This window comes from Hemitrygon akajei, chromosome 20, assembly GCF_048418815.1.
Source record: "Hemitrygon akajei chromosome 20, sHemAka1.3, whole genome shotgun sequence".
Taxonomy (NCBI): domain Eukaryota; kingdom Metazoa; phylum Chordata; class Chondrichthyes; order Myliobatiformes; family Dasyatidae; genus Hemitrygon; species Hemitrygon akajei.
Window position 1 is genome coordinate 12,076,237 of NC_133143.1, and position 26,760 is coordinate 12,102,996.

At 39.1% G+C, this 26,760-nt stretch overlaps 1 protein-coding gene across 1 annotated transcript in view; it reads left to right on the forward strand.

The window, feature by feature from the left end:
* Positions 1–26,760, forward strand: part of LOC140713580 (dnaJ homolog subfamily C member 13-like) — a 180,889-nt gene that overhangs the window by 64,620 nt on the left and 89,509 nt on the right. Inside the window, 11 exon segments of the mRNA XM_073023857.1 lie at positions 232–311; positions 398–567; positions 1,652–1,751; positions 3,267–3,374; positions 6,112–6,267; positions 7,951–8,007; positions 11,881–12,002; positions 12,081–12,156; positions 21,507–21,602; positions 24,419–24,562; positions 25,399–25,416. Of these exon segments, the coding sequence (XP_072879958.1) occupies positions 232–311; positions 398–567; positions 1,652–1,751; positions 3,267–3,374; positions 6,112–6,267; positions 7,951–8,007; positions 11,881–12,002; positions 12,081–12,156; positions 21,507–21,602; positions 24,419–24,562; positions 25,399–25,416 (1,127 nt within the window).

The window sequence follows — 26,760 nt, forward strand, 5'->3', positions numbered from 1 at the left end:
GGTTATTCTAGTTGTCCTTCCAATATTGGATTTTCATTTTGCATTTGTAACATGTATTAAAACATGAAATATTAACCATTTCTTCCCAGTATTTGACATTGTTTTTAAATGAATTGCAACTAAAATATGGTTATGGTTTATTTGAATAGATCCAGATGAGTTTTTCAGTAATGGATTTCAATTATAAAAAAAATACATCAAACTGAACTGTAATTTCATGTTGTATTTCAGATGGTAACTTTTCGGATGCAGTTTTCAGGTTTAATGCAAACATTTCCTACAGTGGTGTTCTTCATGCAGTGACACAAGATGTAAGGATTACTTTTCTCTTAAAACTTGGAGATCTTTCACTGTTTTGTGTGAACTGGTCAGCATTGAAAAGATTTTTTTTAAACAGGGTCTTTTTTCAGAGAACAAGGAGAAATTGATTAATAATGCAATCATAGCATTGCTTTCTCAAGAAGGAGATCAAAGTGCCAATAATGCAGAACTGGAGAGTCAATTTCAGGCCGTAAGACGATTGGTTGCTTCAAAGGCTGGCTTTCAAGCTTTCACAAAGCTTCCCAAGTAAGAAAACTAGTCACTTTAATGAAAAGCAACAAAGAAAGCTGCAGATTTTTTTTAAATTTGAAAATAAGGAAATGTTGGAAATTTCCTAGCATGTTAAGAATTTGAGTGACTTTTCAGAATCTGCAAAAATAAAATGAGAATGTTTTAAATTGCAAGGAAGGAATGGGTGAAGAGAAGAGAATGTCAGATGGGCAGGGCGAGATCAAGAGAATCCAGATGAAATGAGGCAAATGCTATTTGTGTGGTCTGAAAGAGTAAAGGATGCTTGTTAAGTGTAACTGAGGAGGTGGTATAGGTATAGAAGGTAACATGATGGTAGATCAGGGCAGGGTAAAGAAAGTCAATGGTGCTGGACCTATCTGTACAAAACATTATGTCAAAATCTGAAATAAAATGCTGGGATTAATTAGCAGATCAGGTAACATCTGTGAAGACATGGTTATCTTGAGTCTTCCAGATGCAAATTTTCTGTGGGTGTATGCACTCTCATCTGGTATCTGAACTGAGATGTGTGGTTTTTCCAAGGGTATATACAGCAAGTTCGTGTTCTGTGTGGTTACTGATCAACACAACTGCTGTAACAATGGTGTAAGTTGTCCAATTTACTTAGTAGAACATGGGGTGACTTGGCAAAAGTAAAATCTACAGGCTATTGACTAAAACCAATAGTTAGATCAAATATAATGTTCTCAGTTACTCAGTTGAAAGTCTCAATTATTAGTATGGTCAAAGAGATCTTTGTAATTACTGCAGTCTTGGCCCTTAACACAAGCATCTTAAAACAGTTTTTTGGCTGTTTAATGTAATGATTTGTTTTTTATGTAACCAGTTGAAATTGATAATTCTTAATCTAGCTATGGGGTCTTGGGGTGGGAGAATCAAAGGTCCATTGAGCCAATACTCTGGACGTTCGTCTTCCAAGAAACTTTCAGGAATTACCACAAGTGGATGCAAATCTCCCTCAGATATTTGTTCCTTTCTGCTGGACCTCCATTTTATTACTTTGCTTCATTTATCATTGATATGCTGGATATATGGAGTTCCTATGTAAACATTACACTTCTCTGTTTAAAATGATCAGGTTTCGGGAGAGGCTCGGTGTGAAGACGGTGAAAGCTTTGAAAAGAAACCATGATGGTGTTACACATGCTGCCATTGATATGTTATGTGCCCTGATGTGTGTAAGTCTGGGATAAACTCTATTGAATGGCATAATTTGCATAAGCAGTAAATGTGCTGCCATGAATTCTCAAGATTAATATTTCAGTGCAGCTAGAGGGTGCTTAAAACTCCTCATCTAGACTTGCTTTGTAACTAGAGCAACTGTAGAACTTTATAAGTGACTAATTGGCCTATTGTGCTTGCAATAGGTGTTTGCTCAGAGTTTAGCTACTTCAAATATTCCTCTGTTCCACCTGTTTCTAATGGAGCAGGTAATAATAATTTGTTTCTGGAAGTATTGTGCACAATACTCCAGCAGAGTTAGGTCCCTTATTGTAATGTAACATGGCATCTTTATATATTCTCCCCTTGAATTTCTTAATGACTTTAGATTTTTCTCATCTAGTTAATGACAATTTATCCTTTCATCTGGTGAAAATACTTTCCAATCTCAACATTAATTGCCTGTTACATTGACACTTTGTAAGACCTTCCACAAGTGCAATCCTTAGAATGGATACAAAACTCAAACAAAAGGCAGGTCACTGATCTTGAGTACAGTGTATTTGGTATTTAAGAATTTGTAGATGAAGCCTAAATTGGCTGTAGTTGATGAAAAGAAATCTGTAGTGTCAAAGGTATTGATGAACTTTTCAGGTGGGTAGAAAGTGACAATAGCTTTCCATCCAGAGAGAGGCAGTGCATTTGGTGATGGAAAGCAGATGGTAAAATAAAGAAATGTAGAACAGGAGGTTGTTGGAGTATTTCTCCACAGTTCCCTGAAAGTAGAGGTGGGCTTGGTAGGCAAAGCATTTAAAGCACATGGGATACTTTATTACAAAAGGGAGACCATAGTGGAACAATATGGACCAAGCTAGAGTACTGCATAGAAGTCTAGTTACCACATGTACAGGAAGGATGTGATTGCAATGGGGTGGGAGATTTGTGAAGATTGACCATAACTAGAGCAAATTTTTGGATTTGCTTTAGAACAAGAGCACTGAGGGGAGATACTTTTCCACTTTTTGTGGGAAGGATGAATTTTCATAGCACTAATTGAGTGCCATTGACGAAGTTAAAGGCAGAAAGCTTGGGAGGTGGTTGAAAGAAGGGTACTTTTAAAGTTGGAGATGTAGAATTTGCAACATGGAAAGTAGCAGGGGCAGAAGTCTTTACATTCAAAGTACCTAGATGAATGCACAAGGCTGTGGGCCAAGAGGTGGGAGATGGAGTTGTGGTAAATGGCTCTCATGAGCACAGCAAGCTGACTGCTTGTGCAATTAATATCTCAGATTTGATTAAAAGGTTTAGCATTGTTTTTGTTATTGTGAATTTATTGATGAGATCAGAGATTCTGTGTCCCATTCATTAAGCTTGTCCTACCACCTTGAACTGTACACTTGAATTTTGTTGTAGGGCAGCATGTATTAATATTGTGCACATATGTAGAATTCTGGATTTTTAATTTGCCCAATGTATTTATATTTTGGAAAATTAGATTTTTATCCAAGAATATCTTTTTGCTTATCTTTTAGCCAATGCATGATGATTATGACCTGAGACAAGAGCAACTAAACAAAGCATCACTTCTGTCCTCAAAAAAGTTCTTAGAAAATTTACTTGATAAATTCAATGCCCATGTGGTAAGTCTTAAATGGTTCATTGTTTGTAAATTATCTGTTAAATAACTAAATATATTTTAATGAAAGTTTTGTATTTGATGTGCTTTGTTCTGGTCCATACTAATTATTTTCAGAATAAACTTTATTCATAATTAGCTACATAAGTAAACCATGCAAAGCTTTTTCATTCTTGCATTGGTAGTAAGTGCTTTCAGTACTATTCTGTTACACTCCTTAAAATCAGTAGGACCATTGCCACTCATGTGGCCCTTTTAGGTGGTACACTGCCACAATAATTGAGAGTTTTCCTCATCCAATCTGACCCCTCCCTTCCCAGTAATGGAAGTACCCTATACTGTGGGCCTTCCCCACCAGACCCTTGCAGTGACTGCACCAAGCTTCGATGCGTCCCTTGACATGTACTGTATTCCAGTCAGAGCATTCATCCAGAGACATCTCAATGTGGTGGCAAACCAAAGGGCATTTTTCAGAGTTGATCTGTCAGCAGCATGTAGTGTATGTCTCTGTGTCACTGTGAACAGCTGTAGGTCAGAGTGTCTTCAGTCATGCAAACTGCTTGGGATGAGCTGGGGTACGGGCCATTTCATCTCTCTCCATACGCTCTTTACAACCCCCTCTTTACAAACCCACAGTCTGCAAAGAGGTGAGGAACAGTCTTGTACTCATTACAGTCAACCTGTGGAAATGATGGTCTTGCTGTGCAGGAAGGATTTGATTGGGAGGACCCCTCCCACCACAGCCAAGCAAGGCCTTAAAGCATCCTGTCACAAGATCTGGACAGTCTGCTCAGAGAATCGTCTCACTGTCCACCGAGTAGTTCTCCTACAGTGTATGCAGGTCATTCTGCCCCGATCACTGCCTGATGGCCTTGTCAAAGGTGTTGGTCCATTAGAAAGCGCCACCAGCAATTTGAAGGCTTTTGACTTTTAATTTGAATTATGCAGATCATTTGTCTTTTTTGATAGAGATTTCTCTTGTACATTTCCTAATTTTGTCAAAGTAAAATAGGTTTAATGTAAATGGGTGTTTGAACTTGATGGATCAAAGGGCCTGTTTTCATGCTATATGACATTTTTCATTGACCTTAAACTTTTTTAAACTGGGTTATTGTTCTTCCCTTTCTCTTTTATGGCCCTATCCCAACCACCCACCTTTGCTATAGAGAAAGAAAATCTATCTGGAAGAGGTGATAGAATCTGAAAAGTCTAACTGAGCACTGAAAGAGGATAGTAACTAGATACTCCAGTTGGCTACTGTGCTAAGGGTATTTAATGGGTTTGCATCTGTCCTTTCATGAAGCATTATTACAATTCTTTGGATCAATTTTTTTGTTATTTTATTATACTGGGTAAAGATTAGTAGATGAAGGAAGAAATGGAACTTCGTACCACTGATGAAGGCCTACGTTCTCAATATGTTCTGTATGTTGTGTCTTGTACCATGTCTTATGTGGCCATATTTAACTGCAAAGTCCAAGCTAAATTATTGCATTAATGTCTTAAGTATTGACCATAAATTAGTTTTAAGAATGGGTCAAGGATGGGATTTCTTGTTGCATGAGACTGTAAGAAATGGAATTGGGAGTATGTTGTATGGCAATTTTTCAGCTGCTTCATTTCAATAGACTGGATAATCCTGTGCACTAAGACACTGTTCACAGTTTGAGAAAATTTAATTTTAGCCTTGAGTGTACAAATACTAAACATCTGCCATCCCATAAGATAGAGATACAAAAAAATTTGAATCTCTGACATAAATTACTCATCTCTAAACAGTTGACCAGTTATCTGCTAGTGCCAAATGTGAGTGTCTTTAGCAGAAAGAAATGACACTCACCTCTTTTGCCATTGATTGAATTGCAGCTTGAATTAACTGACTTTAGGGCTTCAACTGGGATGTCTGAGCACACTATTCTAAACTACAAACTTTGTAGATATAACACTTATTAACTAAGACATGTTGTATCTTTGATCAATGCTGCCAGCTCATTTTAAGCGATTTTCTCCACAAAATGCCAGTTGAAATGAATTGAATTTGAAATGGCCTTATTACTTAAATCTCTCATATGAGTAAAAATCTTTTCATTACATCTCTGTCTAAATGCGCATTGTGCAATTTATAGAAATTTATAATAAGTAGTACGCACAACAGGATAATCAGTATAACATGGAAATAAAGTTGTGTCAGCATGAGTCTGATAGCCTCGTGGAAGAAGCTGTCCCAGAGCCTGTTGATCCTGGCTTTTATGCTGCGGTACTGCTTCCTGGATGGTAGCAGCTGGAATAGTTGGGCTGTGGTTGGGCTGATTTGGGTCCCATTGATCCTTTGGACCCTTTTTACACATCTGTTTTTGTAAATGCCCTGAATAGTGGGAAGTTCATATCTACAGATGTGCTGGGCTGTCCGCACCACTCTCTGCAGAGTCCTGAGATTGAGGGAAGTACAGTTCCCATACTAGTAAGGATGCTCTCAATTGTGCCCCTGTAGAAAGTTCTTAGGATTTGGGGGCCCACACCAAACTTCTTCAACCATCTGAGGTGAAAGAGGCGCTGTTGTCTTTTTCACCACATAGCCGGTATGCACAGACCACATGAGATCCTCGGTGATGTTTATGCCTAGGAACTTAAAGCTCAAATACCGAGTAAATTGCCTTGCTGAATATTTGTAGCATTTGTTTTAATTCCTACCAGGCTAATGTGGTTTTTACAAAATGCTTTCATCTTTTTTTCGTCTACAGGACCATGGGACAGGTGCACTGGTGATTAGTTCGCTTCTTGATTTTCTTACCTTTGCACTCTGTGCTCCATACAGTGAGACAACTGAAGGACAACAGTTTGATATGTTGTTAGAAATGGTTGCAGAAATTGGAAGAACCTTATTCAAACTTTTCCAGGTATGTTATTCCCTTTGTAAACATAGAAAACCTATGGCACAATACAGGCCCTTCGGCCCATAATGCTGTGCCGAACGTTTACTTACTTTAGAAATTACCTCAGGTTACCCATAGCCCTCTATTTTTCTAAGCTCCATGTACCTATCCAGGAGTCTCTTAAAAGACCCCATCGTATCTGCTTCCATCACTGTTGCTGTCAGCTCATTCCACGCACTCACCGCTCTCTGTGTCTTTTTTTTAAAAAAAACTCACTCCTGACATCTCCTCTGTACCTACTTCCAAGCACCTTAAAATTGTGCCTCTCTGTTAGCCATTTCAGCCCTAGGAAAAAGCCTCTGACTATCCACACTATCAATGCCTCTCATCATCTTGTACACTTCTATCAGGTCACTTCTCATCCTCTGCCGCTCCAAGGACAAAAGGCCGAGTTCACTCAACCTATTCTCATAAGCCATGCTCCCCAATCCAGGCAACATCCTTGTAAATCTCCTCTGCACCCTTTCTATGGCTTCCATATCCTTCCTGTAGTGAGGCGACCAGAACTGAGCACAATATTCCAAGTGGGATCTGACCGGGGTCCTATATAGCTGCAACATTACCTCGACTCCTAAATTCAATTCCACGATTGATGAAGGCCAATACACCATATGCCACCTTAACCACAGACTCGGACCCCAAGATCCCTCTGATCCTCCACACTGCCAAGAGTCTTTAATACTAATACTAATTAATACTATATTCCATCATCATATTTTTCCTACCAAAATGAAGCACCTCATACTTTTCTGGGTTGAACTCCATCTGCCACTTCTCAGCCCAGTTTTGCATCCTATCAATATCCCGCTGTAACCTCTGACAGCCCTCCACACTATCCATAACACCCCCAACCTTTGTGTCATCAGCAAAATTACTAATCCATCCGTCCACTTCCTCATCCAGGTCATTTATAAAAATCACGAAGAGCAGGGGTCCCAGAACAGATCCCTGAGACAAAGAGAAAGGGTCCTAGAACAGATCCCTGAGGCGTTTTGTTAATTTTAAATCATGAGCTTTAGAAAGTATTAAGGTCCTCGAGTTTTTTTTTGCAACTTTAGGGATGTCATCTGTGCATCTAACTGTAAAATGTTTGAAATAGTTTCAGGTCAGTTCTGTGTATATATGGCATTAAAATATTTTTGTCTTTTATTTGTTTGAGCTACCTCACAGGTGCCTTTATAACTGGGACAAGACTATGGTTGAGATGTTGCAATTTAACTATTAGCTGCTTTACAAACAAGAGAAAATCTGCAGTTGCTGGAAATCTGAGCAATACACACAAAATGCTGAAGGAACTCAGCATTCCAGGCAGCATTGAGGAGAAGAGTACAGTTTTCCTAGGGTTTCAGCCTAAAACATAGGCTATATACTCTTTTCCGAGATGCTGCCTGGTCTGCTGAGTTCCTCCAGCATTTTATGTGTTATTAGCTGCTCAATACAATTTGAAAATCACAGACACTTCCAGGCGTGTTACTGAAGTGTAGATAATTTGGAACAAGTTAATTTTGTGATCCTTGAAGTAGAATGCTTGACATTTCATTTTCATGTGTATACCTGTAATCAATTCTTGCAAGTTCCAAGTGTTTTGATGTGTTCAATGATTTTTATAATCAATTTGATCAAAAATCAATTTCTCTTTATTCTTAGCACCCTTCCATGGCAATTGTAAAAGGTGCTGGTTTAGTAATGAAAGCTATTATCGAGGTGAGTGTTAGTTAATTATGAACTAAACACTATAGCTTCTGCCCTTTTATCTCCCAATAACTTTAATGGATTCACTCCTATAACCATATAACATATAACAATTACGGCACGGAAACAGGCCATCTCGGCCCTTCTAGTCCGTGCTGAATGAGTATGAGTATAAAATCCTGTATGAGTGTAAAGTTTCGATTAAATATAGCTACTTCCTGGGCACTAATTTGGGCTGACTATGACATATATAATTTTAGAACTTAAATTCTACCTAGTTTGAGCTTCAGCTTTGCAGTTTTGTTTGTAATCAGGCCTATCTATTTTTCTACTCCACATGAATGCTTAAGTCTCAGACTTGACCTGACTTGTTGCATTGCAGCCCGAGCTGGCCTGCCTCCACCTTCCACACTTTGTAAACCCCTAAATTTTTGTCCTTGTGTTATCCTTTACCATGTGCCTCCACTCATCCTTGTTCAAGTTTGTCATTTAACCATACAGCTAAGCCTAACATTGTTCTTCTGCAGGCCAAGGTGCAAATCACGTACATATAGTCACACAGAGAACATTTCGTTACAATACTGCGCATGTACCTCTTGTACCTAATGTGGCCACTCAGTGTATGTTTGTGGTCATCTGCTGTAGCCCATCCACTTCAAGTTCGATCTGTTGTGTGTTCAGAGATGCTATTCTACACACCAACATATGTATTAACAAGGCATTTTTGCCCACAGAACTGCTGTTTATTGAATGTTGTTTTTCACACTGTTCCCTGTCAGCTCAAGAGCAGGGGTTCCCAACATTTTTTATGCGATGGACCAATATACCATTAAGTAAGGGGTCCATCAACCCAACCTTGTTCTAGAGACTGTGAAAATCCCATAAGATCAGTAGTTTGAGATGCTCAAGCTATCCAGTCTGACACTAAAAATCATCTCACGGTCAAAGACACTTTTGATCACATTTCTTTCCCCATTCTGATGTTAGGGGATGAGTAACAACTGAACTTCTTGACCATGTCTGCATACTTAAATGAATTGAATTGTTGCCATGTGACTGGTTGATTGAATATTTCCATTAACAAGTAGGTGTCATTAATGAAGTGGCCACTGTGTAGTGCCAATACAGCACATGTATTGCGGTACAGCCACAAAGTGATATTGTCACATGTCCCTGAGTGACATGGCAATTGATGGTGCATGCAATGTTGTTCTGCAGTCGTGTTTCTTTAAGAATAAGCATGCAACAGTTTCTCATCTTGCGCTGGGTCAGTTGCAGAAGAAGGTAATCCAGGTTGTTTTCCAGGGAGCCAACATTGGACAGCAGTATTGATGGGAGAGCTGGCCCGCAGGGATTAGCATTTTACTATAGCACAGATTCTAGGTTTTTTTGGCTCCCCTGATTTCCTTCTCACTGCTTCTGGCACCTCCTCCCCGGGTGGTTGTAACAGGCAACCCTGAGGTATGAGGGCCTCGAAGATGTGGTCCGTGCAGTAGCCAAAGGTTATGTGAGTCTTTGCTGACAGACTGCTTGCTGATCCAAGCTTTGATGCCATCTGATGCCAAATACTTAGTTACTACTTCAGAGACCTTCCTAGATCTGAACCCTTCCCTTCCTTTTCAAGTCTTGGTATCCGCCAATTGCAGTTCCTCATCTGATTTGCTTCCCTCGCATCACTGATGGTCATGACTTCAGCTGTTTAAATCTGAGCTTTACAATCTCTTGCTTAAGTATCTTTACCACTCAAAATCACATCTTTGTAATTATTCTCAATCCTGTTTAATGTCTTTTAGGTAGTTTGATGTTAAATTGTGTAAGAATGTTCAAAATGCATTTTATTGAAACAGTTGTAGACGAGTGTGTTCCTACAAAATCATTCAGGCTTTCCCAACTAGAAGCCCAGGATGAACCATGAGGTTCGCAACCTGCTGAGGGCCAGAGCAGAGCCATTCAAGTCTGGTGACCGAGAAAGTTAAGAAGCCTAGGTACGATCTCTAGAAAACCATCTCACAGGCAAAGTGGTAGTTCTGGACTAAACTTCAATCAGTGAAGGATGCTCAACAATTGTGGCAGGACTTGAATACTATTATCTCTTATAAAGCTAGGTCAGTTGACAACAGGACTTTGCTTCCAGATGAGCTCAATGCCGCCTTTGCTTGCTTTGACAATCAAAACATGGAGGAACTATCAAAAACTTCCTCAGCCCAGATGATTTTGTGATTTCAGTTTCTGAGGTTGAAATGCGAACAGCTGTCAGGAGAGTGAACCCACAAAAAACACCCTGCCCTGATGGGTACCCTGGCCAAGTCCTATAAATGTGGGCTGATCAACTGGGTGGAGTATTCACTGAGATTTTTAACCTCTTTCTTAAGCAGTCTGAGGTATCCATCTGCTTTGGGCAAGTTTCAATTATACCAGTGCCAAAGAAGAACGTGGTAATCTGCCTCAACGACTATCATCCACAATGTATTTACATCCACAATGATGTGTTTTAATAGGTTGGTGATGAAACATATCAAGTCCTGTCTGAGAAGCGACAAGGATCCGTTCAACAAATTTGCCTACCGGCACAACGGGTCCACAGCAGATGCCATCTTGTTGGCTTTTCACTCAACCCTGGAACATCTGGACAGCAAAGATGCATACATCAGGGTGCTCATCGACTACAGCTCAACATTCAACACCATCATCCCCTCAAAATTAATCAATAAGCTTCAAGACCTTGGCCTCAATACCTCATGCAATTAGATCCTCTATTTCCTTATTTGCAGACCCCAGTCAGTTCTGATTGGCAACAAAATCAACTCCACAATATCCATCAGTACAGGTGTACCATAAGGATGTGTGTTTAACCCCGCTTTACACTTAATGTGTAGCTAAGCAGAGTTCCAATGCCATATTCAGGTTTGCTGACAACATCACTGTTGTAGGCCAAATTAAAGGCGGTGATGAATCAGCATATAGGAGAAAGATTGAAAATCTAGCTGAGTGGTTCCATAACAACCTCTTACTCAATGTTAGCAAACCAAGGAGCTGATTATTGAATTCAGGAGGAGACCAGAGATCTATGAGCCAGTCCTCATTGGAGGATCAATGGTGGAGGGGGTCAGCATTTTTAAATTCCTTGATGTTATCTTTAATGAGGACTTGTCCTGAGCACAGCACTTTAAATGCAATTACAAAAAAAGCATAGCAGCGCCTTACTTAGGAGTTGGCGAAGATTCGGCATGACATCTAAAATTTTGGCAAACTTCTATAGATGTGTAGTGGAGTGTATATTGATTGGCTGCATTACAGCTTGATATGGAAACTCCAGTGTGCTTGAATGGAAAATCCTACAAAAAGTCGCAGATATGGACCAGTCCATCACAGGAAAAGCCCTCCCCACCACTGAGCACTAATACACGAAATGTTGTCAGAGGAAAGTAGCATCCATCATCATGGACCCACAACACCCAGGACGTGCTCTTTTCTAGCTTCTGCTCGAAGGGAGAAGGTACAGGAGCCTCAGGTTCAGAAACAGATATTACCCCTCAACTATCAGGCTCTTGAACCGAAGGAACTAACTTCACTCAAATTCACTTTACGCATCATTGAAATGTTCCCACAACCTATGAACTGATTTTCAAGGACTCTTCATCTCATGTTCTCTATTTATTTATTATTTCTTTTTGTATTTGCTCAGTTTGTCTTTTTCACACTGATAGAATGCCCAAGCTGGTGCAGTCTTTTATTTATTCTATTATGGATTTATTAAGTATGTCCACAAGAACATCAATCTCAGGGTTGTATATGATGACATATATGTACTTTGATAATAAATTTACTTTGAACTTTTAAATGTTTTTCTATAAAATAATTTGTATTTGTTTTATTCCAAACAAGGAGGGTGACAAGGAAATCGCTACAAAGATGCAAGAACTTGCCTTGAGTGAAGGTGCTCTACCTTGTCACTTGCATACATCAATGTTTACAATTAGTACAGATCAGCGAATGCTGACTAATAGGTATGTTTATTTTGTGGCAGAGCATTATTTACTAACCCATTAGGTTCTTGTACTATTGACAGCATTATCTTGTTTCAGGCAGTTAAGTAGACATCTGGTGGGTCTTTGGACAGCAGAAAATCCAACAGCATTGAATTTGTTAAAACGGATATTGGTAAGTAATTGTAAAGTGTCTTTAATATAATCTTGTAGACTTGTGCTAAATATGTTGAATATCTTCTGCATACTGAGTCAGAGGATAAGGAAAGTGCTAAAATTGTATACTTTCCCAAAAATGCTGCCTTCTCTGCTTCGGGGCAAATTTGATTCTTATCTCAAATATTAAGATGCTTTATTTTTGTGATTCTGGTCAAGTCTCTGGAATAGAGACTTGAACTAAGGCAATATTTATTACCAGGTCATTATTCTTTTGTGATTCTTTAAAATTGTATTTTAGGGTCGTATTAAATCTTTTATTCCAGAAATAGAAATAATTAAAATTTCTGTGCAGATTAGACCACATCTGCAGAGAAGCAAATTTAAGATTTTAGTTTGTCTTTGGCTGGATCTAGAAAAGTTAATGATGCAAACAAGTTTCAAAATGTTGGGAAAATGGGAAGGGAGGCAAAAATGAGTGAAAGGTGCAGATGAGATGGCTGAAAACAAGTTGCAAAGGATGACCACAGATGAGAAGTTTGAATATAAAATCACTCTAGAAATTGCTGCTTTCTATTTAAAGTTCTGTGAACGAATTTGTGAATGGACGTGATTATGTGTATTGCAGTACCTTTGCCATAACTGTATCCAAACCTTACAGTGCCCAGGTCAAGAGTACTGCAGTAGTTCAAGCATGTTTCATGAGTGTGACTGGTATGACAATCATACCAGTGCCCAAGAAGAGCAGGGTGAACTGACTGAATCACTGTTGCCCAATGGCACTTGCATCTAATGTGATGAAGTGCTTTGAGAGGTTAGTCATTGCTAGAATCAACTCCTGCCTAAGCAAGGATCTGGACCCACTTCCATTTGCCTATTGTCACAATAGGACTATAGTGGATGCAATCTCATTGTGTCTCCACTCAGTCTTGAATCACCTGGACAATAGTAATACTTGCATCAGGCTGCTGTTTATTGACTCCAGGTCAGTGTTCAATACAATCGTCCTCATTTTGAATCAAAAAGTTCTAAACCTGGGTCTCTGTACCTTCCTCTGCAACTGGATTATTGAATTCCTCACAAGGAAAGCACAGTCTGGAAATAACATCTCCACACTGAGAGCCAGCAATGGCAACCTCAAGGATGTGTGCTTAGCTCTCTGCTCTATACACTTGACTGCGTGACTAGGCACAGCTTATGCCATCTATAAATTTGCTGATGACAAAACTGTTGCTGGCAGAATCTAAGATGGTGATGAGAAGGCATACAAGACTGAGATAGGTCAGATGGTTGAGTGGTGCAACAACAACCTTGCACTCGTCAGTAGGACCAAGGAATTGATTGTGGACTTAAGGAAGGATATGTTGAAAGAATGCACACCAGTCCTCATTAAGGGATCAGAAGTGGAAAGGGTGAGCAGTTTCATGTTCCTGTGTGTCAGCATTTCTGAGGATCTGTCCTAGGCCCAACATATTGATGAAATTACAATTATGACAATGGCTATATTTAATCAGGAGTTTGAGAAGACATTTCAATGATTGTATTCTAGTTGGTTGCATCACCCTCTGGTATGGAGGAGCCACTACACAGGATTGTAAAAAGCTGCAGAAAGTTGTAAATGGCCAGCTTTATCATGGGCACTAGCTGCCTCAGCATCCAACCACAAAAAAAGCGATGCCTTAAAATGGCATCATTAAGGACCCCAAAGAGGAGGTGGAGGTGCAGGAGCCTGGAAACACACTCAACACTTCAGGAACAGCTTCTTCCCCTCCACTATCAGATTTCTGAATTGCCAACATGAACTATTAATGATCACTCAGTGATATTTCTCTCCTTTTGCACTACTCATTTATAATTTTTAGCTTTTGTGGGTATTGCAATGTACTGCTGCTGCAAAAAAAGTTTCACAACATATGCCAGTTATATTAAACCTTTTCTAATTCCTGAGCATCTCGCCTGGAGACTACATGTACCTTTGTTCAAGACAGCCATGTAGTCAGAATGGATTTGTATTTTAAATTCAATCCAAACAGATGGGATAAAGTAAATAGTAATTTGGATAAAGTGAATGGGATTGCAAAATATGCTTACAAACTCAAATGTTTGAGTAACCATGAAATAAGATATTCAGTGATTATACCTGAACACTGGAAGCATTTGAAATGCATGCCGTAACTAGAGGCATGAGAAAGTCTGCAGTTGCTGGAAATCCAAAGCAACGGACACAAAATGCTGGAGGAACTCAGTAGGTCGGATAGCATCTGAGGAAAAGAGTGAACAGTTGACATCTCAGGTTGCAGCCCTTCTTGAGAGGGACTGAGAGGGAAGGGAAGTATTCCTGAATTAAAAGATGGCTGGAGAAGAAAGCTGATTGGAAAGGAGAGTGGACAATAGAAGAAAGGGAAGGAGGAGGGAACCCAAGAGGACGTCATATGCAGGTAAGCAGTGAAAAGTCAGCGTGAAATAGACGAAGGGGAGGGGAAGGAGCAATTTGTTCACCAGAAGGCTAAATAATTATTCCATGAATGGGAATTGAAATGTTTGTCTACCAGGAAGTCCCACTTGTGGTGGGTAGTGCAGTGGTGCTCGCCGAAACGGTCCCCCAGTTTGCAGTGGGTCTCACCAATGTAGGGAACACCGCATCGAGAGCACTGGACCAATACGTGACCCCAGCAAATGTGCAGGTTAAATGTTGCCTCACACAGAAGGACTGTTTGGGGCTCTGACTGGATGTGAGGGAGGAGGTGTATCGGCAGGTGTAGCACTTAGGCTCCTTGCAGGGGTAAGTGTCAGGAGGGAAATTAATGGGGAGGGACGAATGGACAATTCCCATTCCCACGTGTTGATCCATGGCCCCATCCTATGCCAAGATGAGGCCACCCTCAGGCTGGAGGAACAACACCTTGTATTCTGTCTAGGTACCCTCCAACCTGATGGCATGAATATTAATTTCTCCCAGTGAACAAATCCTTCCCCACTCTGATCTCACCTGTCTATTACTTCCTCTTGTGTCCCTTCCTCCTTCCTTTTCTCCTATCGTCCACTCTCCTCTCCTATCATATCCTTTATTCTCCAGCCCTTGACCTTTTCCACCCACCTGGCTTCACCCATCACTTTCCAGTTAGCTTCTTTCTCCTCTGCCCACATTTTTCCGGTATCTTCCCCCTTCTCAGTCCTGAAGAAGTGTCTCAACCCAAAACATCAACTATTCTCTCTTTCCCATAGATGCTGCCTGACCTGCTGAGTTCCTCCAGCATTTTGTGTGTTGCATGACTAGAGGCTGTTCACATGTGTAATTGAAATTTGATGGATCAATCAAATACAACAACAGCAAGAGTATAGATTTGAATACAATAGACTAGATTGTGCTCGATCTAGCCTGTGCTTTGTACTTGTCCTGAAGGAGGCCTGTGGCCATGTTGACATTCTATGTGGCTTGTAATGCCTGACTTTTCCATATTGGTGGTGCTGAAGAAAGTTGGTCTATGAGGGATAGCAAAATATGTGCAGTCAGAAGACCCTTTCAGTTTCTGAATGATTCTAATCAGACTAAGTGAAGAATACATAGTTTTTGGAATAAAACCAACTATCTCTTTTCCATCTGGATAGGTGACAACATTCAATATGTTTGCCTACACCAGATGTATAGTTAGAAATCAGATGTGGCCTGCAGTACTTACTGTGCTGCAGTGTACAGGTGTGAAAGTCCAGAATGCGCGCACACACAAACATGCACTGTGTGTAATTGGCAATTCTATACAAGGTCAATTAAAATGTGCTTCAACTTTGATTTTGTGAAAACTTTTGTTTTGCTCCCAGAAACATTTGAGGTTTCATAATATATGGTGCTTCAGTCCTGGTCATGCCTTGTTTTTTCTTTTTTTGTAATTTATTTTTTTATTGAAGTTCATCATCAAAGAAACATTTCCATAAGATGTATTTCAGACATTGTGTGTGTGTGTGTATATAATATAATCATATATATCACAAACTCCACAAAGTATTTATATACTTATAGAAAAGAGTGGAAAGAAAAAACAAGCCAATGGAAAGAACTATGTACATGTAGGGAGTGATTTTTTTTTACAACAGATTCATTGATTTGTGAGAATAAAATCAGGCCTATGAGGCATTATGTAGTTAAACCATTTTTCCCAGTATGAATCAAATTGTTCCAGCTTATAATTAACAGATGCTGTTATCTTCTCCATTTTGTAAATGTCCATTGTAATTTCCATCCATGTATTTAAAGTTGGGCTCTCTTGTGATAACCATTTCCTAGTAAGAGTCTTTTTACCAGTCACCAACAGTATATTCATTAAATATTTATCTCTTTTCAACCATTCTTGAGGTATATACCCAAAATATATGGTCTTACTCTCTAAGGGTATTTCATATTTAAAGATGTCTTGTAGGGCATTGTGTATCCCCCTCCAATAGTTTTTGATAGCAGGGCAGTCCCAAAAAATATGATAATGGTTTGCATTTTGATTTCCACAATTTCTCCAGCAAACAGGGAGGTTACTATCATAATGAGATTTCTGAGAGGGTGTAATAAAATATCTTATCAAGTTTTTTCCATCCAAACTCCCTCCACTTCTGTGACCTGGTACACTTCCATTGATACCTCCATATTTGTTGTCCATTCTTCCTCAGATATAATTATCCCTCCTTCCTTCTCCCATTTTGTTTTAATGTATGAAGTCGAATGTGTTTTAAGATTTGACAACCCCTTATACATGCTTGAAATGATTCTATTACCATTATCTGAATTATATGCTTTTCTAAAGAGCTCTATCAAGCATGTACTTGCCTTGGTTACATTTTTAAGCGTCTTATTAACATATTGCCGCATCTGTAAATACCGATTTAAAAATCTTGTTTTTCTAATAAGTGTTTCTCTTTAAGCATTTCAAAACTGAACAGTGTTCCTTCTTTCATTATGTTGCAAAGAACTGTTATTCCTTTAGCTGTCCAGTCCTTAAATCTAGCATCCAATTTATTTGGTGTAAAATCGGAGTCATATGCACACCATTTAAGAATTGCAATATCTCCCTCTAGATTATATTTTATAGTAGTTTTCCATATTTTAAGAGTCAATTTCACCCTTGAATTGAGACTGAAAAAAGGAATCAGGATCCATCTTGCCACATCATCCTTAATTTTTTATATAAAGGCTGATAATTACATTCTGATAACTTTGCCAAATCATTTGGCATAACAATGCCCAAATATTTGAAAGACTCTGTGTGCCATGCCCAGGGGTATCGACTTTCAATTTCTCTTGGTGGGCTATAGTAATCTGAAAGTAATTGGGTTTTATCTATGTTGATCTTGTATCCTGATAATTGACCATATTGTTCAAAGGATTGCATCAATTTAGGTAAAGAGTATGTTTATTGCCCTAGATAGATCAAAATGTCATCTGCTTAACAAGCCAATTTATGCTCTGTCCATTTAATAGTAATTCCCCTGATATCTTCATTTTGTCTGATGTATTGAGCTAATGGTTCCAGATATAATGCGAAGAGTAGCAGTGACCATGCACAACCCTGTCTCATGCCCCTTTCTAGGGTAAGACTATTTGATAAATATCCATTGATTTTAATCCTAGCAGTAGGATTGTCATATTGTGTCTGTATAGTTTTAATAATTGTGTCTTGGTAACCAAATCTATGTAAAACTCTGTAAAGAAAATTCCAATTAACCGAATCAAATGCTTTTTCAGCGTCCACATCTATCACTATTGCTTCGATTTTATTTTTTTGTATATGATCCATAATGTGAAGTGTCCGTATATTGTCTTGTGTCTGGCGTTCTTGTATAAAACCTGTCTGATCGTTACTTATCAGTATGGGTAGAAACTCCTCTAATTGTTTGGCCATGATGGAGGTAAATAATCTATAATCTACATTAAGAACGGATATTGGTCTAAATGACCCGCATTCCATTTTATCCTTGCCGCCTTTCAGTATAGCTGAGATTATCGTTTCCTTCCAACTGGGTGGCATTTGTGCCATTTTTAGAGCCCAGTTCAGTGTGGGGAGTAAAACAGGAATTAACTCATTTTAAAATTCTTTGTACCACTCTGCCGTATACCCATCTGATTCTGGTGGCTTGCTTAATTTAAGCCTACTAATTGCAGCTTTTAGTTCAACTTCAGTTATGTTAGCAGTCATCATTCTATTTTGTTCTTCGCTTAAAGTGAGTAACTCTAGAGAATTCAAGAAGGTGTCAATTTGGGTTATGCTTCCCCCTGGAACTCTGGAATATAGGGTTTTGTAAAACACTTCAAAAGCGCTTATTTTTTATTGTTTTCGTTCTTGGGCCCCTAATTCTATGAATTGTATTTTCTGCTATCTTTTTTTTCAGTTTCCACGCCAGTATCTTCATAGACTTAGATCCACTTTCATAATGTCTCTGTTTCAGAAACATTAAGTTTTTCCTGATTTCTTGCGTAGCCAAACTATTTATTTCATTCCTAATTCTTTTAAACTTCCCCTAATGTATCCTGTGCCAAATTCAATTTGTGTTTTTTCTCTAGTTCCTTCAGCCTATTTTGTAATTCCTGTAATGTTTTATTCCTTATTTTTTTCTTATATGAAGATATTGCTATAATTTTCCCTCTTAAGACCGCCTTCAGAGTATCCCAAAAAATGGGAGGTGAAACCTCTCCATTATCATTAAGTTCTAAGTAGAGACCAATTTCTTTTTTAATTTGTTCCTTAAAGTACGGATCATTGAGTAGACTTGAATTTAGTATGCAAATAGTATTCTTTGGCTGTAGGTCAAAATCAACAGATAAATATATAGGTGCATGGTTACTTACATCCATTGTCCCAATTCCACAGGTGTTTATTTTGTCTTTGTCTTTTCCAAATGTTATGAAATAGTCTATTCTTGTATATACAGAATGGGGAGCAGAATAATGAGTGTAATCCCTTCTGTCAGGGAAAAGGTCTCTCCATATATCAATTAAACCAACATCCTCAAAAATTGTATTAACTTTCTTATGTAAAGATTTTGTTTCATAGGTTTTTCTATTGGAAGAGTCTAAGTTTGGTTGTGATTGTAAATTTAAGTCTCCCCCACATATCAGGAGACCTTCTGTTTCCGTTACCATAATATCAGTAATTTTCTAAAAGAAACCAATATCACTTCCCGGGGGTGTGTATATATTCAATAGAGTAACTGAATTTCCGTCTATATTCCCCCTGACCAGAATATATCTGCCCTCTTTATCTCCCATTTTGAATACTTTTTCAAAATTTAGCTTACTTGAGATAAGATTAGCAACTCCTCTCCTATCTCCTGATTTATATGAGGAGAAAAACAGATTAGTGAAGCCCATTCTCTTTAGTTTTTTATGCTCATTATCACTTAAATGAGTTTCCTGTAAATATACTACATGGGCTTGTTCTTTTTTCATTTTGGATAAAATTCTCTTGCGTTTGATTGGATTTACTAGCCCATTGACATTAAGAGAAATAAATTTTACCTTGTCCTTAGCCATCTGTATTTATCTGTCAATGTATCATTGAAATTAGATTAAAACTTAATCGATCTACTCCCTGAACAAATAAGAACCAAGAAATGCAAATAATAACAAAAATGGCAACGAACGTGATTCCAAGGCTGAGGTCTCTAGTAGATGACCCTGCGTTGAGCTAGAGGAAATGTCTAGCTGTGGGGGATAACCTTTCCTACTTGTGAGTTGAGGGCCCCCATTGCAGTATTCATAAAAGTCAGTGAACAAATCCATTACACAGAAAAGATTTCCCTGTGTACTCCTATATATACATATATGCGCGCACACAAATATATATATTATATATAAACACACACACACAAAAATATATATTTTACATACATACACATATATGCACACATATATACTCATTTTGATGGGGGGAAGGAGTAAGTGAGCAAATAAAGAATAACAACTAAGTAATATAAAATCCACATTATAGTAAGTATTTCTCGAGATAGGTATATCACCGTGTATTTTTGCTTCCTTTTAGCTTCTCAACATTTTTAAAGTTAGCCAAACCTTATGGCTCTTCTGAAGTGGGTGAGGACTGTCTTTGGGAAACTCCCGGTCTCTTCCTGATATATTTCTCTTGGCCTCCTCCCGTCTCCTGCCTTCTCGATTCTCGCACTATTTCCCAAGCGGAGCCAGGCTTTCCCTCGTTTTGGTCACGCTGACGGGCACCCTCTAGCCTTCATGTCTGTAGTCGCCTCTTCCAATGTCTGGTACAACCACGTCCCGTTGTCATAAAACACTCGAAGTTCAGCAGGGTATGGAGTTTGAAATCTAATCTTTTTTTTGCTTTAGTACTCGCTTTACTTCAGAGTATTCTTTGCGTTTCTGCAGGACCACGGGGGGGGGGGGGTAATCTTGGTAAAAATATATTAATTTATCATCGAAAAACACTCTCTTCTTACCCCAGGCCCTTCGTAGAATCTCCACCTTGGTGCTGTACTGAAGGAATTTTATTATTATTGAGCGTGGCTTTCTATCCCGGGTACGTTTCGGGACGAGTGCGCGGTGGGCTCTTTCAACTTCCAGCTCCATATCTGAGGGAAGCTCCAGTGCGTCCCGCAGTAACTTTCCAACAAACTCCGTCATAGACGAGCCCTCCGCTCCTTCGGGAACGTTGTAGATTCTGATATTTTTTTGCCATGATCTTCCCTCCAGGTCAAGCAGTTTACCTTTTTGGTGATGTAATATTTTATTGTCTTACTCAGTATCCATTCCAGGTTTTGAACGCGGTCTTCCATCTTCTCAATTCAAATTTCTGCCACCGCTATTTTTTGATTGACACTGGTGAGCGCTGACTTAATATTACGGAGCTGCTGTTTTATATCTTTCTGGACCTCCATTATTTCTTTCAGGATTTCGAACATATTCGCCGCTTTGCCTGAATGAGGCCCAGCGTCCGCGTCGCTAGCACGCGGTCGGGTAGGCGAGCCGCTCACTGCTTTCCTCTCGGCCGCAGGCTCCACAGTGTCGCTTTTTTTATTTCCATTCCTTTTCCCCATTCTTGCCCCTCTTTTCAGTTCAGGTATTTTTTGAAAAATATTATATTTGATGGGTTGATGAAAAATAAGCATTTTTCTGGAGGAGCTAGTGACTTAAGCTGCCATTCTTGATAATGATGTCACCGGAAATCCGCCTTGTTTTATTTCTGATTGGGGAATTTTGTATTGAAAAGTAAGTAATACTTGTTTTAGCTCGAAACATCGACTGTACTTTTTCCGTAGATGCTGCCTGGCTTGCTGCTGAGATCCTCCAGCATTTTGTGTGTTGCTCAGATTTCCAGCATCTGCAGATTTTCTCTTGTTTGTAATTCTTGTTTTTTTTTTTAGCCAACAGGCTTATTGGCATACCTTGATAGCACAGAACAACTACCAGAGAAAGAGGTCGACAGGATGCACATCAGGGACAATTTAAAAATTGCAGCTGTAAGTTATGAAGATATGGTTTTTAGTTATGAAGTGTCACAATGAATAAATACTCTGCTTGTGGTGATACCACCTTGAGCTGATTCTTTTTTTGAGAGAAAGCCATGCGAGAATGGAGCAAAAGAGCTGTGGTGGTTGCCAGGGGAAAAAAAATAGTGTAATGGTTCTTGGATGAGTAATTGAACACTACTTTAGGGAAAACAATATTAAATTCTACTAATTTGGAAGTTTGAATTTAGGAAAATTTGATCAATAGAAGGAATCGTGAAGCTCAGGTTGTTTGAAAATTAGTTCACAAGTCTGCTTTCAAAGTCCCATTGAGCACATCTGTATGGAGCACTGTCACAAGAAAGCAGCACCCATCATCAAGGACCCCCACCTTCTAGGCCATGCTCTTCTTACTGCTGCCATCAGAAAGAAGCTACAGGAGTCTCAGGACTCACACCACCAGGTTCAGGAATAGTTATTACCCCGTAACCATCAGGCTCTTGAACCAAAGGAGATAACTTAATTCAACCCATCACTGAACTGTTCCCACAACCTATGGGCTCGCCTTCATCCCATGTTTTCTATTTCTTACTTATTCATTTATTATTTCTGTTGTCTTTCTGTATTTACAGTTTGTTGTTTTTGCACGTCGTTGTCCATCTTGTTGAGTGTAGTCTTGCATTGATTCTATTGTTGTATTCACTGTGATTGCCTGCGAAAAAATGTATCTTTAGGGTTGTATATGGTGATATGTGTACTTTGATAATAAATTTACTTCGAACATTGAGGAAGAGAAAACTAATAATTTAGTACTAACATTAAATGAGTGAACTATAAATATGGAAATAAGTTAAAATCCCACTATAGAAACCAATTTTATGAAATTTGGAAAGAAATGTTGATATTATTAAAAATTGTGAATTCGAAGCTGTGGATTCTTAAAAACTCATTAATTACATTGTCCTTGCATTCTGGTCTGGTTCACGACTTCTAGGTTCTTAACTGTCCTCTGAATAATTTAACTTTTTAGGTTTAGAAACATAGAAAACCTACAGCACAATCCAGGCCCTTCGGCCCGCAAAGTTGTGCCGAACATGTCCCTACTTCAGAAATTACTAGGCTTACCTATAGCCCTCTATTTTACTAAGCTTCATGTAAAAGCCTCTTAAAAGACCCTATCGTATCCGCCTCCATCACTGTTGCCAGCAGCCCATTCCACGTGCTCACTACTAAGTAAAAAAAAACTTACCCCTGACATCTCCTCTGTACCTACTCCCCAGCACCTTAAACTTGTGTCCTCTTGTGGCAACCATTTCAGCCCGGGGGGGGGGGGGGGGGGGGGGAGAGCCTCTGACTATCCACACGATCAATGCCTCTCATCATCTTGTACACTTCTATCAGGTCACCTCTCATCCTCCTTCGCTCCAAGGAGAAAAGGCTGAGTTCACTCAAACTATTCTCATAAGGCCTGCTCTTCAATCCAGGCAACATCCTTGTAAATCTCCTCTGCATCCTTTCTATGGCTTCCACATCCTTCCTGTAATGAGGTGACCTGAACTGAGCACAGTACTCCAAGTGGGGTCTGACCAGGATCCTATATAGCTACCACATTACTCTCGGCTCCTAAATTCAATTCCATGATTGATGAAGGCCAATAGATCGTACGCTGCCTTAACCACAGAGTCAACCTGTGCAGCTGCTTTGAGCATCCTATGGACTCAGACTCCAAGATCCCTCTGATCCTTCACACCGCCAAGAGTCTTAACATTAATACTATATTCTGCCATCATATTTGACGTACCAAAATGAACCACCACACTTATCTGGGTTGAACTGCATCTGCCACTTCTCAGCCCACTTTTCAATGTCCCGCTGTAAGCTCTGGCAGCCCTCCACACTATCCACAACACCTCCAACCTTTGTGTCATCAGCAAACTTATAACCCATCCCTCCACATCCAGGTCATTTATAAAAATCAGGAAGTGTAAGGGTCCCAGAACAGATCCCTGAGGCACACCACTGGTGACCGATCTCCATGCAGAATATGACATGTCTACAACTACTCTTTGCCTTCTGTGGGCAGGCCAGTTCTTGATCCTCAAAGCAATGTCCCCTTGGATCCCATGCCTCTTTACTTTCTCAATAAGCCTTGCATGGGGTACCTTATCAAATGCCTTGCTGAAATCCATTATCTACATCTATTGCTCTTCCTTCATTAATGTGTTTACACATCCTCAAAAAATTCAATTAGGCTCGTAATGCACGACCTGCCCTTGACAAAGCCATGCTGCCTACTACTAACTATATTATAAGTTTGAGGGCCATTAAGGGTGGGAATTGGTGCTGGCCTGCCATAGCTATCTGTAAACCATGATAAATAAATGCTGGTCTTTCCTAGAGGGGGGGAGAAAAACTGAATCCAGACTCATCAGAGTTGATTGTTGTAATACCTTGGAGGGCCAACTGGTTGCAACTGCTGACAAATGGTAAAGGATGACCCATTACCAATGTCTTGACAACCCAGGTTAATAAACACCAGTATTTCTAGTGGTTTCACTATCTAGCATAAATATGCTTGCAACAAATGTGAGCAATCTTTTTAAACCGTTAGATTGGACACAAGACAGTAAGACAAACCAGTTATCAGTCTCCAGGGAAAAAGTGTTTATTCTGAGGCTATCCACTCTCCAATATAAACTGTAATTTCCTGTCACTCGAAGTTTGTATTTTGGTTGTTTTAATCCTGAATAAAATTTGAAAAATACAGTCTATTAGGAAACATTGTCTGCTTGTACATTATAAATTTCTTTATTTTCTTAATCCATTAGGATCAATATGGAAAATTTGGTAAAGTACCAGAGTGGCAACGCCGAGCTGGAAGGGCTGCTAAAGAGGTTGAAAAATTTGCTAAAGAAAAAGTAGATTTGCTTTTGTTGCACTGGAGGGACAGAATGGGGATTGTTCAAAAGGAGGTGAGAAGAGTTTCCTTGTAATATTACTGTGGGGAAATAACTTCAGCTAATTATGTGAATGAGTGTTGGTGAATGAAGATGCTCGAATCTGGAGGAGCTCCGTTAGGCTGCATCTATGGATGGAAATGGAATGTTGACACTTTTAGCTTGACATGAAACATTGATTGTCCATTTCCCTTCTCAGATGCTGCTTGACCTGCTGAGTTCCTCCAATGTGTTAAATGTTGGTTAATAACTGGAAGGAAACTTGTGTTGTACGCTTCTACATTGAGAAGTTTGTCACTGACTTAATGTTGGTGTTCCAGGAAGTTTTAAAATTGATTTATTCAACAGTTTTCTGTAAGCTTGCATGCTTGATTAAAAACGGACATAATTGGCTTCCCAAGACACTGTTTAGTATTTGCTTAAAATCAGTAATAATACCACAGATTTACAATAATTGCCAGAAGACACTGGAGGGGTAGTGGGTCTGAGATAAATTTGCATATGGAATATTTCCTAATGCTGTGGAAAGGAACTCCAGAGTATTGACTGTAAAAGTCAGGGTGGGGAAAGAAAAATGAGGAATAAAAAGATGATCTTAAGGTGGTATTTCCAGTTGTGTAAAACACCAGTGAAATCCATTCTGTGTAAAAACAAGTACAGATTGAAGTTTGAACTTGGCAAATTTTTAGATTGCACAAGGAAATAATAGATGGATTTTTGTACTGAAATGTTGCTACTCAGCAAGTTCTTATCTGATTTGCTAGCAAATTCTGACCACTTTTTACAATGTGGTTTCCTCCAGCTTTTAAAGTTAACTTTGTTTTTCCCTCCCATTGTTTTTCTTTCAAAAGCAGGATAGGAACAATCTGGTGAGTAAAAGCTACTTTTTATTGGCTTTATGTTCATGCATGTTGACGTAAATTGTCTCCACTTAGTGTGGTTGCTTTTTGTACACTGGGTTGGTTCTCTCTAAAGCCAGCACTGGATGGTCAATTGTGGCTTTTAACCTGGTAATTAAAGTTTGCTCCTATTTCTTCAGTTTTTTTGGAAGGTATTGGAAAGCTGATACAACAGTGAAATTACTAACCTATGACATTCCCTTTTGAGTTCTGATCTCTTGCTCAGAATTGGTCTGGCAAGAGTGATAGCTACACAGAGCCAGCAGCCAAATTTTTAAAAATCTAATTGAGTATTTTGAAATAAAAACTAGCCAGCACCTTAACTCATACCCTGGGCAATTTATCAGCCACTCCTATCAGGTTCCACAAGGGTCCATCCATTTGGCCTTTGTTACAGAGTGATTGGTAATTTGAACCAGTGAAATATTGCATAAAGTACTACTGTTAGAGATGTCTAATGCATTGATTCTTGCATCTGGTGAAGCTTTCAAATGTGTTTTTGCTGTCTTGTTTTCTGCTGTCCTGACTAGTAGGAGTTAAATATTAACTTCTGATTCAATTTTGAAAGGTTGTCAGGTGTATCAAGAATCTGTTAGCTTCTAGTATATCTGTACACCATCCTGATGCTATGCATCATAATTTATTTTGGTTACACCAATTCCATCTGGAGAACGTCATTATCCCTGTTTACAAACTATCGGCTGAGGTGCACTCCACTTCTGCAGCACTAATGCCTGGTGTTGCTCTATCTATGGAAAATTTGACTTTGGCTTATGGCTTCCTCCTTTACAATACCTTTATCACGAAGTGCTTTCAGTCCCATGTTCTGTGCAATGTAATTGGTTTTGTTTTCCAACATTCAGTAACTGATATCTCTTGGATAGGCCAGGTTTCCTCATTTGAGATTGAAGATCTGTTTGAAGCCAATCTTGTAGCCTTATGCATAATGTTTTAAATTGATCGTGATAAATGTATCCAAACTTCTAATATAACCTTAATGATAAAACTCAGAACATTAATTCCAGCTTCAAAATAAATGTACTAGAAGCAGAGAAATGTTAACCAGCAATGATGAAGTCCTCATGCTTTTGAAGTTTGATACGTGTTTTTTTGATTGTGTTTGGGATTTGCAGTGATCCACAGGTAGGAAGAGCCATTCAATCTCTCTGGCTAGTTTCACCGTCATTACATCACAGCTGATTTGTATGGAAGTTTCTTCTACTTCCCATCACCTTAACACACTTTGAAACTTTCAATAGTGTTGAATTAGCTGTTTCTGGGGAAAGAATTTCATACTTGCACAGCTCTTAAATG